The following is a 16,263-nucleotide window of genomic DNA, read 5'->3' as shown; positions in this document are numbered from 1 at the left end:
GCTATCGCATACTGGCTATATACACACATACGCCCACTGGTGTCACTAACTCAGAGATCACGCTCTCTTTTCGGCTCTTGTAAAACAGAAAACCCCATTCTATTCGTCTTCTGCTGGCTTTGTCACCTTTTGTGATCACATTTTTGATTGTATTTCACATTTGCACAAATGCCACTTCACATTTTTATTTTTACTGACATGATGCACTTTGATTTACGACTTTCTATGCCAGCAGATAAACAAGATTTTACAAAGCGTGTGTCGATATGAAGACCTATACCCTCCGCATTAGCTATGTAAATGCACGCATCACAACCTCCTGGTATTTTGTTGCTTTTCTTCTTCTTCATTATCTTCTACACCTCAAACACGCCTGCACATACACATTCCAGTCCAATCACACAGAGTTAGACCAACATTTTGGTACGCACATCGGCTGACAACTTCAATTCAGTGCAAAAATGAGCAGGTTTAGATTATTAATTTTAAAATTCTGAGATCATAAAAAAAATACGCTTAAACCTCAAATACAACAGGTTCATTTATTCATTTGTCTTGTTATTTACAAATACAGGCAGTCCTCGATATACGCGGTACCTCTTATGTGCGGATTTGGGTAATTGACAGCTGATAGCACAAAATTTAAGCAAAAAAGAGAAATATTGCTCGAAAATACCTTCCTCTGTCATATAAAACGTTTGTTTTATTTGATTTTAATGTATGCTGTCTAAAAGTCGCTTGATTTGCCAAGTAAATTAAGTGCAGAGAAGGAAGGCGATTATGTCACTTTAAAGTATTAACAAAATTGCACCAGGATTCGACTTGCGCGAAAATCGGCGATTCCTCTTATACGCGAATTCGCGGTTCGCGGAGATACGCGGTTTTTGGAAATTTGGCAGATGAGCTAGTTTATAGCACAAAATCTAAACAAAAAAGGTAAAAACTTGATCGAAAAATTGGTTTTTGTTAAACAAAACATTTCTTTCTAACTCAATTTCATGTGATTTGTCTAAAAATCGCCTGATATATATGATCAATAAATTAAGTGCAGCGAAGGATTCGAAGGAATAAATTCGAGTTAAGGAGCGTCCAGACTGTAAGCGTAAAGGAGCGTCCAGACTGTAGACCATAACAGTTATACGTAACAAAATTTTGTTATGTTATACTTGTTACGCGTAACAAAAACAGAATGGCCAAATGTCGAATCCGTACCGTAACATATGCTCGAATTTAGCAAATTCGAGTTGTTTTGCACCGGAAACAATTTTTAAACATTGGCGGTTGATCTAAGCACGGAATTAAACTTTTTCCCATGGTCTTTGTGCGAAAATAATGTATTTCAGCAATAAAATAGATTCTTGTTACGCTACGCGGGGGATTTTGCGTCCACACTTGTTACGGTCCGTTCAGTGTTGCCAAATCATCCTAAAACGCAATTTTATGTCAATTTGGTTGCCAGAAACGCCGATTTTCTGCTCGAAAACCATTCGAGCGTATGTTACGCTTACAGTCTGGACGCTCCTTAACATACGCTCGAATGGTTTTCGAGCAGAAAATCGGCGTTTCTGGCAACCAAATTGACATAAAATTGCGTTTTAGGATGATTTGGTAACACTGAACGGACCGTAACAAGTGTGGACGCAATTTCCCCCGCGTAGCGTAACAAGAATCTATTTTATTGCTGAAATACATTATTTTCGCACAAAGACCATGGGAAAAAGTTTAATTCCGTGCTTAGATCAACCGCCAATGTTTAAAAATTGTTTCCGGTGCAAAACAACTCGAATTTGCTAAATTCGAGCATATGTTACGGTACGGATTCGACATTTGGCCATTCTGTTTTTGTTACGCGTAACAAGTATAACATAACAAAATTTTGTTACGTATAACTGTTATGGTCTACAGTCTGGACGCTCCTTTACGTGGATTTTTCCCGGGTTATAGCGGTCCGCTATTATAGCGTATCTCGGGGACTGCCTGTACGGCGCGTTACAGCGGTTATAACGTATCTCGGGAACTGCCTGTACTGATACCCAAGTAGCGTCAATTTTCAGCAGTACCCAGTTGACAATATCCGAACGGTTTCCGAAGGCCTTGGCCCAACTGGCGGATATTGCTGGCGGAATGCATGAAATTTGACAGCTTGGGCCAATAAAACCTGTATTACACGATGGTTTCTGGCCAGCAGCGGGTTTAACGGTACGCGTACTGAGCGGCCGCGAGGGGCCCCGAGCTAGCAAGGGCCCCCTAGCAAGTAAGGAGCATCGAGCTTCAAACAAGCTCCTAGCTAAGCCTTCCTAGCGCACGTTTTACACTTAATTTCAATAAAAGATCCTCACAATACTCATTTCTGTGTTATTTTTCATAATAATGTTTAATTATTCGGTTTAAGTGTTTTTTTATAGAATTATTTATTTCATAAGTATAGAATGTAATGTGAAGTAAATCATAAGATTGTTGGTATGTATTTGTTTTTACTTATTTAACAATTTGACAAATTGAAAATATTATTGAAGGTGTAAAAGTACTTTGAACACATTTTCTCTCCTGTCCAATGGTTGTAGTTTTTCACTTTTTATATATTTTTTTTTTTCAACTAAAACCCAGCATTAGAGAATCCAGGGTTAGCAAAATATTTAAAGTGGTTATAACCTAATTGCCTAATCGATATTTTTGTAACCTTTATTAATACTTAAGTGATAAATGGTTTACTAATTACTGAAGAATGGCCTGAGCGTATTATTAAAACAAATAAAATAGGATTTTTAATGCGATTTTACCGGCCGTATTGCTTCAATTATAAATTTGAATCTATAAAGAAAAAAGTACGAATTGAAAATAAATTGTAATTTTATGGGAGCCCCATTTTTTACCGCTTAGGGCCCCGGGACGTGTAAATCCGCCACTGTTTCTGGCTGGCTATTTTCTGTCAAAATCCAAACTTTGACGCTAAGATCCACCAGGATCGTGTGATGCAGTGAAGCTAGAACGACAGTATTTTCTGTCATTAGTCAGGTGGTAAAAAAGAATTTTTCACGTCGAATGTCTTTTTACGGGTTGACTAAAATCTTTCAAGCGCTATTTGATATAAAATAATTAGCCAAAATTCCATCGTGTAATACGACGGATTACGTCTACGGGTAACCGGGTAATACGGGTTTAACTGTACCAATTATGGACGAGTTTGTACAGCGTTCGTTCAAAACCGACGAATGTGATAAAAATGTTGTACCAAATTTCCAAACCAAAAACCAAATGAACCAAATAGTAAAAACAAAATTTTGATCAATATTAAAATTGTGGTTTTTACCGAAACTATTTGGTTCAATTTGACGTCATGTGACTGGCAGCAGTGCTACCAGCTCAAATTATTGGCAGTATGGGTGCGTGCGTTTAAAACATCGGTCAAAGGAAGCTTCATGAAGATAATAAATCGTCTATCAAGATTATTATAAAATTACATGAGTTCAGTGAGTGAAATATTTTTATGTCCGAGAACTGGTAGAAAAGGGTAGCATTGGAATAGTTCCTGTACCAACAGAAAAGCAAGAAACGGATATATTAACAAAGGATCTTCATGCACCTGCGTTGAGGAAATTGCGTGCCAATCTTGGGTTGTCCGAAGCCAGAATTATGGAGAAATGGGAAGGGAAAGTGAGGAAAAGCCCCAAGAGCGTTACTGCCACAACAAACACCGACACGGAACAACTAGCTAGATTGCTAGATTTATTGCTTCATTAAGAAGTCTTAACACGTTCAGCGAACGAGAGATTATAATGAGTACCAGCAATGCGAATAATAGAAGCATTCCGGTTGAATTCGCGTCAGGTATTGCATCATAAAATATGGAAAATATGGAAATTGGTAACGCTGCAAGATACCCTCCACAAGAAGAAACATATAACTAGAGGAAGGCAAGCCTTGCTCGAAAACGACAATCAGTTTATAGTGCCAAGAAGCGTCTCACAGCATCAGCATCATTCGATCAGGTCCCTGCTTCGGTCGACCAGTCTTTCAGAGTTCCTGTGGTAGGCGCCAGACGACTGCCAGGGCTTACTTATCATCTTTGAGTGCAATATCGGTACCGGCTGCATCAACACCAACACCAGTTACCACTGGATATGTATCCTTCCAAACGGAACCCCAATCATACGTGCCCCAACTTTGAGATCAAGAAGCTGATCCGCAGCGACAACTTATAGTTCGACATCGACAATTTCAGAAAGTAGCTTTCAGTAACCCTGAATCGGAACCATGCCGCAATGCAAACGTTGCCGTCCCCAGAAGGTTGCAGCTCCTGTTTCTGCAAGAGTCGGATCCTGTCGAGCGTCGATCGATTGATTCTCTCGATTTGAAATACAGAATGAGCGAGTCACTATATTGCGAACTTCGATTTTTTTATGTATTTATTAGTTAGTTAATTGCTATATATGTTATAGCCCATTGAGCAAACAACACAAATCCAAATATAATAATAATAATTGTGTCCCGTACAGCCGGGCGAGTGTGCATAACTTTTGGCATTTAAACCCCAAATGCTAGGACAAGTTTTTGTGTATAAAAACTTATTTTTCTTTATCGGTACACCAACCTCGAGAGCCATTCCTGCCGTTCCTGGTTTTCTGTGACTTTATTAACCCGTGCCTGGATAGTCAGCCCTGCGTACGGGGGATTAGTCGCACAGCTGGAAAGTCGCTCAAGAGAGTACAATGAACTTTTAAGAGAAAAGAAAAGGAATATTCCTGCGGATCTTTTAGAAAATCAAATAATCTGTATAAGCTTGGCTGGATCAAAACAATGTGAAGCGTTTTCGCACACGCATAGAAGGCGCAAAATCTATTATTCGTGATTTTGACTTCATCGCATTACGACCTTTGTTGTAGACTTTTATCATCGTAAATATCTAGACAGAAATCGTGAATAAAGAGATTCGCCAATGATTCCAAATATTACGATGGCGTCCCAAGCTGAAAAAAAATCGTTGAAACTGTCAACATTGTAATGTTGCTCATTGTAGCGATGAATGAGCAAACTCTTCCAATACTTGCGAAAATGGCAGATTTACCCGAGGAACAACTCTATACTTTTACGAAATGCTTTGCTCATACGGGTATCGATTACAGCGCCATGTAAAGGTAATCGTAGGTAGGAGCAGTCATAAAATATGGGTAATGTTAACCACTTGCTTGACCACAAGCGCTCTTCATATATACAGCTAGGACCTTGTTTAAGAGCTGCTGCATAATAATGATTCGAAATTTCATTGAGTGACGAGGAAACCAAATAAGTTCTGTAGTGACCAGAGGAGCCGTGTAGGAGCGAAACATCAATTAGTGAGACTTGCAACAAATGTGGATCAAAACGCAATTATGAAACACGTATTACACGATGGCTTTATGAATTTTCTGTCGGAATCCACGCTAATATTCACCTGGACTGTGTAATACAGTGAAGCTATACCAAGGTTTTTTTTACTAGGCTCTCTCTCTTACTCCTTCTTTCGTATCACTTGCTACACTAAACTTCAATACCGGATGGAATGGACAAAATCTTATTAAAAAAATGCTTTCAATCGTATGCAACGCAATGTTTTGTTTGTAACTTTGGCTTTTAATGTTTACTAAGTTTAACAATATCAAAGGATTTGTCCAACAACGTTTCAGAACTAGAATCGTGGTGCACGGCTAGTAGTCGCATTTTGAAAGAAATCTTCTTTAGCGTTATCTTCAAAGTTTGCTTCGTTACCGTGTTTTACGTCTTCCTTTTGCTTTTGTTGCAACTGAATGATAAGATTTTGTTCCTCATCGATTCCTTTTTTGTATGCTTCATACATTTTCTCCAACTTCTGAAAGCGTTGTTTTCTAGTTTCGTACTCCTTGAATACACTCCAGTTCGCTTCTATAAAGTGATCCATTTTGCTATTTTGGAATTGATAGATTTTCCCTATTTTACCCAGTTGGTCTTCCTGGTTCATGAAGCACTCCTTCACTTTCAATGGCAAGTCCTTATTCATTAGCATAATTCTGCACAGTTTCGCACAAACCGGGCACTCCTTCGCGATTGATGAACATTTTCGACAGAATATGTGGCTACAAGTTGTTATGTAGAATTCTAGCTCGCCCGTTGTTCGCTGTTCGTGACACAGTTCACAAAACACAAACATCTTGTAGCTCCTATTCACGTTAATTTAATAGCACGAAGACTGGTTTCGGCACAACTGCTTTGCTGTTGAACAGTTGAGTTACGAAATATGACAAAGACGACTGTTCAGTTTCATGACATACTGAGTGCGTGAAGCAAGCCCACTACCGCTTTCAACATGACATCAAATGTCAATTCATTTGTTGTTATAACATCACAACACGAAAGCATAATTTTTGTCTGTGCATTTGTCCGTGCACAAAGCATTTCGTTTGTAATTAAGCGATTGCTGTAATAGATCTTCAAATGGCAGAAGCGACAGGAAAATTGGAAGAGGAAGCTCTCAAGCGTAAAAATCGTTTGCGAGAACTACGAGGAAAGCGAACACATGAGGAATATTACAACAGCATCAACGAAGAAGGTACAACCGTACCTAAGTGAGTAGTTTCCCAATTGATCACCGAGTTATTCTAGAAAGCGTATTTATTCATACAATGTGTTTCATTCAAATTCTTTGCAGACCTGTGTTTCGAAATTACAAGCCAGAAACTGAAGAACTTCAAGAACTGATGCCAATGGACGATCACGCCGGGGTTGTCGAAAAGGAGGTTGGTACACATCTTGAAATGATGAAAACTCCGATCGTTATTGAAGAGATCGATATTGTTAATCTTGCCCCTCGGAAACCTGACTGGGATCTCAAAAGAGATGTTTCTAAAAAGTTGGAAAAATTAGAACGTAGAACGCAAAAAGCTATCGCGGAACTGATACGTGAGCGGCTAAAGGCCGGTCAAGAGCAGGACATACTTCAAGCAGTAAATATTGCAGCGTCTGCTGCATCTGTAACACAAGCAACGTATAATCCAAATGATTAATAAAAAAAATCAGCTTTTCCATAATTCAGTCATCATCATTGTATATTAGGTAATTCCTCATCAGAATTCGATATTGAGATTTTTTTCAACGAACAATTGGTAAGCATTCAGTACGAAGAATGATAGTTTATTCTATTCTATTGTGAGGTCGTAAGTTTCTTCCATGACAACTTAATACGGATGTTGCTTCAACAGGCTGACTGTTTGTGATTCGCAGTATCAAATCGTTAATTTCTGTAACAGAATATAAAGTACATCGCATTACATACCGTTTCCAAATTTGTTTTGTTTAGTACCAGGCAAATACTTACTTTTTCGGTATTTTCCCTCTATTAAATCCGTTGTTTCTTTGATGCGTCTGATCGTTTCTGCATACTCTTCATTACAAGATTTATTTTTTTCGTGTTCCTGCTGTATCGCTGCTACTGTACTGTTTAGCTCCATTATTTGTTTTTCTTTCTCGAGCAACATTTTCTCCTGGCGCATCGCTATTTCGGTACGTAGGTCGATTTTGCTTTGCAATTTAACGTTTTCCTTGTTGAGGTTATTGATAACCGAAGAGGCATTTGCTAGTTCGTCGGTGGTCAGCTGCAATGCATGCTTTTTAGTGTGGCATATATTTTTCTCCGCTTCTAATTCAGCTTCCAATTCGGACCTTTGCTTTTGGGCTATCTTCTGTTTGTTAAGCAATTCCGCCAGTTGACGCTTTAATTCTGCAACTGTGATCTCTGATCTAGATTCTCGGCTCTGCTGTGATGAAACGTTAGCCTGTAACCGTTCCAACTCTTCCTTGATTTGCGCATTTTGACTACGAAGCTTTATATTATCTTCTCGAATGATTTCAAAACGTTTTGTTTCCTGCACCATACGTTCTGTGCGGTCATAAGTTTCCTGCGTTAATTGGTCAATTTTCTCTTGCATGCTGTGAAGTATAGATTTCAATCGCTTTTCTTCCGCATCTTTGTTTTCATTTAAATGCTTAATCGTTTGATGCAGACGATTTACTTCTTCAGTGTTTCTGTTGAATACCATGTTTTCTTGTTCCCTTAGTTTCCCATTTAAGGATATAATTTCTTCTTGCAGTTTCCCGATAGCATCATCTTTTGAACTCATCTCGATTTGGTACTTCTGCACTTGGGATGAATAAGCAGAGGTCCGTTCTTGAAGCATTTGAAGTGATTGGTTTATATGAAAAAGAACAGTTTCGGTTGGTGCGTTTTCCATTGCAAGTAACAAGTGTGTTAAATTCTTGAATGAGCTCTTTTCAAAGATTTGCAGCATATGGCAATTGTTTTCCGTAACCAGAGCTAGATGTAATTCTTCCCGTTTGCAACTGTCAAGAATTTTAATTAGATGATCGACAAACCCTTGGAATGTAACATGTAAGGATTGTTCGGTTCTTATCTGTTCGTATGCTGCGTTGTCAATGGTGCTAAGGAACATTCTGGAATGATCGTTTACTTGTGTCATTCTTATTTGCTGGAAGAATAGTAACACATAATTACGTAAATGTTATTTACTACACTTAATTGCTGTAAACACAACGAAAGTAAATTGAAACATACTATGAGATTTTGAAGATCTATCTGCTCAACGATGGTGTAAAACATTTGCGGTTTACGTATTCCAACACTCTCGATGTTTACCCGCAAAGGCACAGCGGAAAATAGCACTTTAGCACATCGTCTCAGATGGTTATCGATGAATTTGTTATCGAAATGGGATGATTTATGCATTTTGTAAGCGAAATATTTGCAACTGATCAAACGATGGCGTTCTTTTTGTTTACGTTCCAAATAACTGTTTGACATTTTCGATTTCATAAATGTTCTCCAAGGTGTACAGAAGTCGGAGTCGATCATGGCAACCAGTCACAGGGTGACAAAAGAAAAAAAAAAGAAATATATAATTTTCCCACAGTAAAGAGTGTAGTAATATTTTAAAATTATGTTATTATACACCAAACTAAATTTCATTTAGACTGTATTCTATTCGAATCTGAAATGCGAGTCTGGATCTTGCATGGGCTTCATCAAAAAAGTATCCCATTTAGGTGCATCTCGCTTATATATATGTTGGTCGTCGCATTGGTAAAACAAGAACTCAAAATGACAATTGAAATGAACAACAAGAAAAATACAACAATTAATCAAAGTTTTAGCATGTAGAATCTTCTAATTACTGTTGGAGTAGGTTATCACCGTTTTTGCAGTAAATATTTCAGGCTCCTAATGTTCGCAAGCATACTTTTATAGCAAAATCACCCGATTTATGCACGGCAGTTGCAGGCGTGCAAAAAAGAGCAATAGACAATGATTGTTCGGTAAGTACGGAACATGGAACAAGCCTATTGTGCCGATTGGTTTTGTATTTAGAATATGGAGAAATAAAATCAGGATCCTATTTTGATAACATTACAGGCAATTTGTAACTGGCAGTAATGCTGTGGAAGAAATTTACATTGTGCAGTCGGATTGTTCGAGTTTTGTAAACGAAACGACCGATAACGGGAGTGCAACTTGTAATGATACACATGATACTGCTGAACAGGGCGTTGCTTCACGCATCGAGAATACAATCATCGGTAACAGGAAAACAGAACCGACCGACACTAAACCACGTCAAGAATATTTCACCATAGATGCAAGAGCTTCAGACATTCACCCGGTGTCAATTGTAAAATTAAGCAATAATAGACAACACGCAGCATCTGCCCAATCTCAGTCCGGACCTGATAATCACATTTGCCAGCTGTGTTTTGTGACATTTAAAACAAGCGTTATGTTAAAACAACATCTAGAATTGAATCATCATCACATGTTGCCATTCAAGTGCAAATCATGTGCTTCTAGCGAAATAAGAAGCGTTTTACAGCTGAACAATCATTTTTCCCAGCATGATCGTAACAAAATGCACAAATGTAGTTATTGCGAAGCTAGATTTGATAGTGCAATGCGTCGTTCAGCACACCAACGTAGATTCCATCAAAATACAGTGCGTAATGGAAGCAGTGTAGGGAGATACACCTGTCGATATTGTGGGAAACGGTTTGTAGCAAAATGGAACTTTGGCCGACACGAGCGCAACCACGAGAAAATGCTGACTCTGTCCGGAGAGGTGGATATTTTCGACTTTTTGTATCATTGTTATTTGTGCCGAAAGCAGTTCACTTCCAAGCAAACTCTTTACGAGCACCTGCATGTACATGTTGATCGATTACCTTATCGGTGTGATCGATGCGTAACTTCGAACGTGACCATTTTTTCCGTGCGCTTGTTGAACAAGCATGTTGCCTTGCATTTAGAGAAGAAACCCGTTAAATGTATGTATTGTGCCGAGACCTTTATTTCAATTAAGGAATGTGAAACACACGAAAGACATAACCATGGAGGTTCATCAGGTGACGGGCACAATTTAGATAAAAACGATAAAGAAAATGAAACTTCGAAAGGATGTGAGAGGTCGATAAACGATAATCACACCAATGAAATATTGCGCTACGAGTGTTCCTTCTGTAATAAGTCATATTCACTTTTGAGCACTTTACGTAGACATGAAAACATTCATACCGAAAATAGACAGTTCCTATGTAAAATTTGTGGCAAAATGTTCAAAAAAAAGTCCTGTCTCTCACAGCACGAACGTTCCCATTTGGACAATATTCCGTACAAATGTGGTGACTGCGGTAAAGGTTTCAAAGAAACAATTCATTTGATTGTACATAGACGTATACACACAGGCGAAAAACCTTTCCAGTGTGACCATTGCATGAAGCAGTTTCGTTTAAAATCGCTTCTTAAAGAACATACCGTAAAGTGCGCCATCAAACAGATTCCTCCTGCTCAGGATGCTAGATGTGAACATTGTCTACGTGTGTTTCCTAGCGAACATTTGCTCACAAAACATGTCTTGGAATTGCATTCGCAGTACATGTTTACAGACAGCAAATGTAGTTATTGTGATAAGAAACTAAAATCTGATAAGGCCTTATTGGAACACGAAACCCAACATGGACAACCTGGCGTAATTGAGTGTAAGGAATGCGGAAGAATCTTTAAACAGCGGTCTAACCTGAGGCGTCATCAACGACTTCACACCATGAATGTTATACCGTACAAATGCGATATGTGCGGGAAATCATTTTCACAGCAAAGCACGATGACGGTCCACAGACGGATGCATACAGGAGAGAAACCATATAAGTGTGAAATTTGTGGAAAATGTTTTCAATACAGTTCTACCAAGAACCGTCATAAGCGGTTACATTACAAGAAGGGTAGCAAATTGTTTGTATCGTTTCCAAATCCTAGCGATGCAGCAAATGGGGAAATAAATGTTTCCTATCGCAACATTTGAAAAAATCGAATTAAACATTATGAGACATTCGATCGCGAAAGACTGTAAAAGTGGATACAATAGTAAATTGAGATGTAAAATTATACTGAAGCGAATAAAACAGCAAAACAAAAGATGAAGTCTTCAAATAGAAATATTTATTCTTCTTATTATAGAATTATATTTTAGCATTAAGTTAAACAAATTCACTATCATAGTTTTATGCGTATCGCGCCAAGCATTACACGATTCGAGATGCGTTGCAGAGGGATAAAAAATACAGATTCGTTTCACAGTGGAGAGCCTACACCAGTGGTCGACAAACTTCGGTGAGCAAAGAATCAAATACAGCCAGTTCCCGAAATACGCGATTATAGCGGACCGCCTTTACCCGGCCAAAAACCCCCTTGAAATCCTGGAGCAATTTATTTTTTTCTTAAAAACTACAGGGTCGACTTCCATGTTGCACTTAATTTGTTCAGCGAATCAGCCGACTTTTAGAAAGAATATATTAAAATCAAATAAAATATAAATGTTTTATATGAGAAAGGATCGCATATTCGACCAATTTTCCACCTTTTTCCAAATTTCCAAAAAAAACACATATTTCCGCATCCGCGTATAAAAGTAAACGCGTTTCTAGGAAACTGCCTGTATACAAATTGTCAAAATTTTGTGATCTACGTAACTCGAGTGTTCCGTAATTCGGGAAAAGATTGTATAAATCTTGAGTACGAGACCATTTGTGCTTCATTCATGTAGGGCCTTCAGCGTTGGTTGTGTGTGTTTTCATAAGGAGTTGTGTGGTCGCAGTAAAGTCAAAATAGAGAAAAATGCTGCTTCGGTAGGATTTGTTTTCTTGGTCGAAATATTAAATTCTAAATAATGATTACCATTATTTTATATTTTATTTCAGTCATATTATTCCTTCAAACAATGAGGTGGAAGAGATCTACATTGTAAAACAGGAAGATGATACAGAGGGATCGATCTTTAACCCGCTAGATTCTGAAGCAAATTCAGAATTTCTTTCGCAGGCTTTTGTAAACGAAGATGTGGAAATTAAGAGTGAACCGGAGAGTGAACATTATCCTAGCGAGGAATCATCTGAAACCTACCCGGCTGAAGGGTATTGTGAAGAAAAAAGTATCATTGATTGTACTGAAGATCATACATCACAAGAGTGCGCTGATGAGATAGAACACACGAGGGAAAAGAGCGAGGAATGGTGCATAGAGGAAACTATACCCACTGTAAAAGTTGTATCTCGTCAGAAAAATGATATTAGTAAAGTGATACATGAAACAGATTGCTCAGAAAATGTCAACAGAGCGTCGAGCGAAGCAGTCCAACGTTCAAAACAAAGATCTGCCAATCTTCCGGAAAATGGAGATTTTCACACAAGTGCTGTCCAAGATACGTTGAGTACAGAAGACATTGATGGTAGTGGTGATAGCAAGTTGGCTCCAAAGGCACGTTGCCCTAAAGATGACCAACAGTCAAAACGTCGAAAGGTTGGTAGACCTCGCAACAAACCAGCAGAACTGTTAGAGGACTGGTTCGTTTCTTCTACCAGCAAGCGGCGGAAAAGTCATATGTATCAAAGGGATGGAATATGTAACGAAACCGATGAGATGGAAATGGAAAATACAATCCAGTGCTATATTTGTCGAAAAGGATTTACGATACGAGCAGAACTGCACGAACATCTTCAAAAAGAACACGTGACAGAAATACCATTCAATTGTAAAATATGTGTTTCGAAAACGATTACCAATTTACAACGTTTAAATTTGCACCATCAGCAGCATGATATGACGTTAAAGCGACGCTGCCACTATTGCCCAGCTCGTTTTTCTTGTGGTCAAGCCGTTAGTAGACATATGCGTAATGTACATCAATTACAATACGAAATCGATGCGGAAAAGAACAGACGCTTCGTGTGCCGTTACTGTGCCCAAAAGTTTACGAAAAAGTATGATCTAGAAAAGCATGAAAAAAAACAACATATAGAACAATCGAGCGACGAAGAGTACTTGAAACGTGAGTTGATGTGTTACATCTGCAACGATTTCGTCGGTAAATCGCGCGAAGATCTTAACGAACATGTCCGAATGCACTCAGATTGGTTGCCGTATCAGTGCGGCAAGTGTGATAACAAGATGATAAATTCAACCAGAGTCCTACGGGAACATCTTCGTCAGCATGCTACCGGGCTGGCCATTAAGTGTGTCTACTGTGAGAAGCGTTTCGCAACGTTAGCTGATTGTCAGCATCATGAAGAGCGAGAACACGTGCAAGAGAAACATTTGGATGAGCTGCAGGAAGCTAAAATCCAATCTGAAATACATGATACAAAAGTTATAGTAAATGATGGACAAAAACGATTTCAGTGTCAGAGCTGTGATCGTTCGTATACGTTGCTAAGTACACTACGGCGCCACCAGAATGTTCACAAGCTGGAAAATAAATTGGAATGCAAATATTGTGGCAAAGTGTTTAGCAAATCTTCCTCGCTGGTTATGCACGAGAAACGAAATCACGATCAAAATAGTCCTTACAGTTGTGATGTTTGCGGTAAACAATTCAAGGAAACAAGCAAATTGATCGATCACCGTCGAACACATTCAGGAGAGAAACCGTTTATTTGTGAGGTTTGCGGAAAGTGTTTTCGGATTCGTCAGGTGCTAAAGGAGCACAAACTCAGTTGCTTCGGGCCGGAAGCCAGTCAATCGTGTTACTGTGTACTCTGTGCACATACATTCGATAGCCTTTCCATAGCTCTGCAACACGTGAAAACTGAACATGAACCAGATATGTCTGACAGGAAATGCCGGTATTGTGATTTAATCTTTCGTGAGGCAGAATCGTTGGTTGAACACGAATTTCGCCATACACTGCCGGGTATAATCACGTGCAATGTTTGCAATCGCATCTTCAAGCACCATAAAAATCTAATGCGCCACATAAAGATGCATGCCGATCAGCCGGTGCCGTACATGTGCGATTTGTGTGGCAAAACCTTTACGCAGAAGGGTTCCCTGACGATTCATCGTCGTATACATACAGGCGAACGTCCATTCTCGTGTCAGTTATGCCAGAAGGGATTCGTGGATAAGAAGGAAATGCGTCGGCACTATACATCCCACTTCAATCCTCAAAGTAAATTGTTCATACCGAATGCCCAGTCTGTAGCAATGCCCCCGGAAGCTGGCCCTACTGGAAAAAAATACAAGACGTACAACTGTAAAGTGTGCAGCCGACAATTTACATCCAGCTCGAACCTTGCTAAGCATCTAACAACTCATACTGGTTAGTACAAACATACATTATAAATGTGTTGGTATTGAAAAGTGTCTATTAAGAAATATCGATCTATATTCATTGGTTGGCGCCATACGCAAGTCATGGCACGAAAATTGAGTATTTTTAATATGTGTAGCGTTGCACAAAGAAGTTGAGTAACTCCTCCAAGGTAAAGACCTACTTATATTTCGTTAATGATAATTAAGGCCTCTCAATCGATCACTCAGTGCAACTTAGGGTAGGGACTTGAAGTCGAGAATACTCGCTGAGCCTTCCGACACTGTGGACTTTATTTGAAGTTCGAGTGATAGTCTTTATTTCTTCGATGTTTCAGTTTTATACATTTTTCGCTTAGCTCTATTCTATTCTATTCTTAGCTGCTACACTGTTAATATTACTAATCATATGTTAATTATTTTAGGTGAAAAGAAATATGTTTGCGAATTCTGCGACAAACGGTTCAGTCAGGGCGGTCAGCTAACAGTACACAGGCGTATTCACACAGGGGAGCGTCCGTTCGCGTGTGATAACTGTGGTGATAGATTTTTGGATGGAAGCAGTTTTAAGCGCCACAAAACACACCACCTGTGCAGTATAATAACTTCATCGCAATCTGGTGTACGTACCGACGCTGAAGATTCACCAGTAGAATTATCATTATCAATGGCATATTCTAATACTATCACTAAAATAGAAAGTACACAATAAGTTATTAGCGATTGATGCAAGAACGATCAGCATTAAGTGAATTGACTTTTATTGACCTACATCAGCCATCACACATTCCATTGGGGATGTTGGAATATCTGCTTGAATGTAATCATAACCGAAACAAATAAAACCAAGATTAGATAAAAAAGGAGCAACACAATACAATACAATAAAATTGTTCAAGCTGGGCTGATAATGATTTTGACTAATTTGGTTTAATTCATTAATATTTTTAATGAGATGGTATATTTGGATTGAAATATGCGAAACATTGGATCGATGTTGTTGCATCGAGAGTCGCGTGATATAGTTTACCGGACAGATATTGTTACTGGCTGGCAGTTGTAATATGACATTGGAGGGTACCCGTGAGAACGATGTTTTAGCTACGCTGCATAAGTCGCTTCTTAACTATATATGTCGAACAGTTCGATTTTCGAAACGGCCACGGTTGAACGTAATAGGGCTAATCCTTGCATATTTCAAATGCAATAGGAATTAAATTGTATTTCTGCTCTGGTGGCCCAGAAAGTATAAGCACGATTTCTATATGTGGCTGCATGAAAAAAGGCTGATGTTTAGTGTGCATTATTGTTTACATTCGAAACAAGAATTTTGTGCGTCGGTACTATTTTCATAGTAGAACACTATATGTGCACGATGCTTTTACGATTTTCGGGAGAAATTCCTTATATTTTGATTGAAAATAATGAAACTTTTACGTGGTAAAATAAGTCGATACGGCCAGGCCGTTCGAGCAAAACAAAAAAAGAACTATTTTCAATCAAAATATAAGGAATTTCTCCCGAAAATCGTAAAACCATCGGGCACATATAGTGTTCTACTTCAATCATCTCGCTGCGTCAATTGGCGGAAACGGAAATAGAGAATAGAA

The 16,263-nt window shown here is 38.7% G+C and overlaps 5 protein-coding genes across 5 annotated transcripts; 3 read left to right on the top strand and 2 right to left on the bottom strand.

Annotated features, from left to right (window-relative positions):
• Window positions 1–5,397: 5,397 nt before the first annotated feature.
• On the bottom strand, window positions 5,398–6,212 carry LOC128298376 (RING finger protein narya-like). Its single transcript, XM_053034129.1, has one exon. The coding sequence runs from the start codon at window positions 6,161–6,163 to the stop codon at window positions 5,666–5,668; it is 498 nt and encodes a 165-aa protein (XP_052890089.1). The 5' UTR covers window positions 6,164–6,212; the 3' UTR covers window positions 5,398–5,665.
• A 145-nt stretch (window positions 6,213–6,357) lies between these two features.
• On the top strand, window positions 6,358–7,247 carry LOC128296781 (coiled-coil domain-containing protein 12). Its single transcript, XM_053032265.1, has 2 exons — window positions 6,358–6,578; window positions 6,662–7,247. The coding sequence occupies exons 1-2, from the start codon at window positions 6,448–6,450 to the stop codon at window positions 7,014–7,016; spliced, it is 486 nt and encodes a 161-aa protein (XP_052888225.1). The 5' UTR covers window positions 6,358–6,447; the 3' UTR covers window positions 7,017–7,247.
• LOC128296780 (spindle assembly abnormal protein 6 homolog) lies at window positions 7,109–8,795 on the bottom strand. The gene is made up of 3 exons (XM_053032264.1): window positions 8,582–8,795; window positions 7,328–8,495; window positions 7,109–7,250 (listed from the first exon to the last, which is right to left on the bottom strand). Exons 1-3 carry the CDS (start codon window positions 8,750–8,752, stop codon window positions 7,144–7,146), a joined length of 1,446 nt encoding a protein of 481 aa, XP_052888224.1. The 5' UTR covers window positions 8,753–8,795; the 3' UTR covers window positions 7,109–7,143.
• Window positions 8,796–9,128: 333 nt separating this feature from the next.
• On the top strand, window positions 9,129–11,475 carry LOC128309405 (zinc finger protein 135-like). The gene is made up of 3 exons (XM_053045780.1): window positions 9,129–9,205; window positions 9,272–9,339; window positions 9,437–11,475. The coding sequence occupies exons 2-3, from the start codon at window positions 9,329–9,331 to the stop codon at window positions 11,370–11,372; spliced, it is 1,947 nt and encodes a 648-aa protein (XP_052901740.1). The 5' UTR covers window positions 9,129–9,205; window positions 9,272–9,328; the 3' UTR covers window positions 11,373–11,475.
• Window positions 11,476–12,112: 637 nt separating this feature from the next.
• Window positions 12,113–15,752, top strand: LOC128309404 (zinc finger protein 571-like). Its single transcript, XM_053045778.1, has 3 exons — window positions 12,113–12,195; window positions 12,268–14,663; window positions 15,079–15,752. The coding sequence occupies exons 1-3, from the start codon at window positions 12,185–12,187 to the stop codon at window positions 15,363–15,365; spliced, it is 2,694 nt and encodes an 897-aa protein (XP_052901738.1). The 5' UTR covers window positions 12,113–12,184; the 3' UTR covers window positions 15,366–15,752.
• Window positions 15,753–16,263: the final 511 nt, after the last annotated feature.

This window comes from Anopheles moucheti, chromosome 2 (assembly GCF_943734755.1).
Source record: "Anopheles moucheti chromosome 2, idAnoMoucSN_F20_07, whole genome shotgun sequence".
NCBI lineage: Eukaryota > Metazoa > Arthropoda > Insecta > Diptera > Culicidae > Anopheles > Anopheles moucheti.
Note: the sequence above shows the minus strand (reverse complement) of the source record. Positions and strands in the feature narration are given on the sequence as shown.

Excerpts from the sequence above, each read along its gene's own strand:
- LOC128298376 (XM_053034129.1), bottom strand. The coding sequence starts at position 6,163 with ATGTTTGTGTTTTGTGAACTGTGTCACGAACAGCGAACAACGGGCGAG.
- LOC128296781 (XM_053032265.1), top strand. The coding sequence starts at position 6,448 with ATGGCAGAAGCGACAGGAAAATTGGAAGAGGAAGCTCTCAAGCGTAAA. Across the intron at positions 6,579-6,661 it reads GAAGGTACAACCGTACCTAA|ACCTGTGTTTCGAAATTACA; the intron begins GTGAGTAGTTTC and ends AATTCTTTGCAG.
- LOC128296780 (XM_053032264.1), bottom strand. The coding sequence starts at position 8,752 with ATGCATAAATCATCCCATTTCGATAACAAATTCATCGATAACCATCTG. Across the intron at positions 8,496-8,581 it reads TAGATCTTCAAAATCTCATA|CAAATAAGAATGACACAAGT; the intron begins GTATGTTTCAAT and ends CTATTCTTCCAG. Across the intron at positions 7,251-7,327 it reads AGAGGGAAAATACCGAAAAA|AAATTAACGATTTGATACTG; the intron begins GTAAGTATTTGC and ends ATTCTGTTACAG.
- LOC128309404 (XM_053045778.1), top strand. Across the intron at positions 14,664-15,078 it reads GCATCTAACAACTCATACTG|GTGAAAAGAAATATGTTTGC; the intron begins GTTAGTACAAAC and ends TAATTATTTTAG.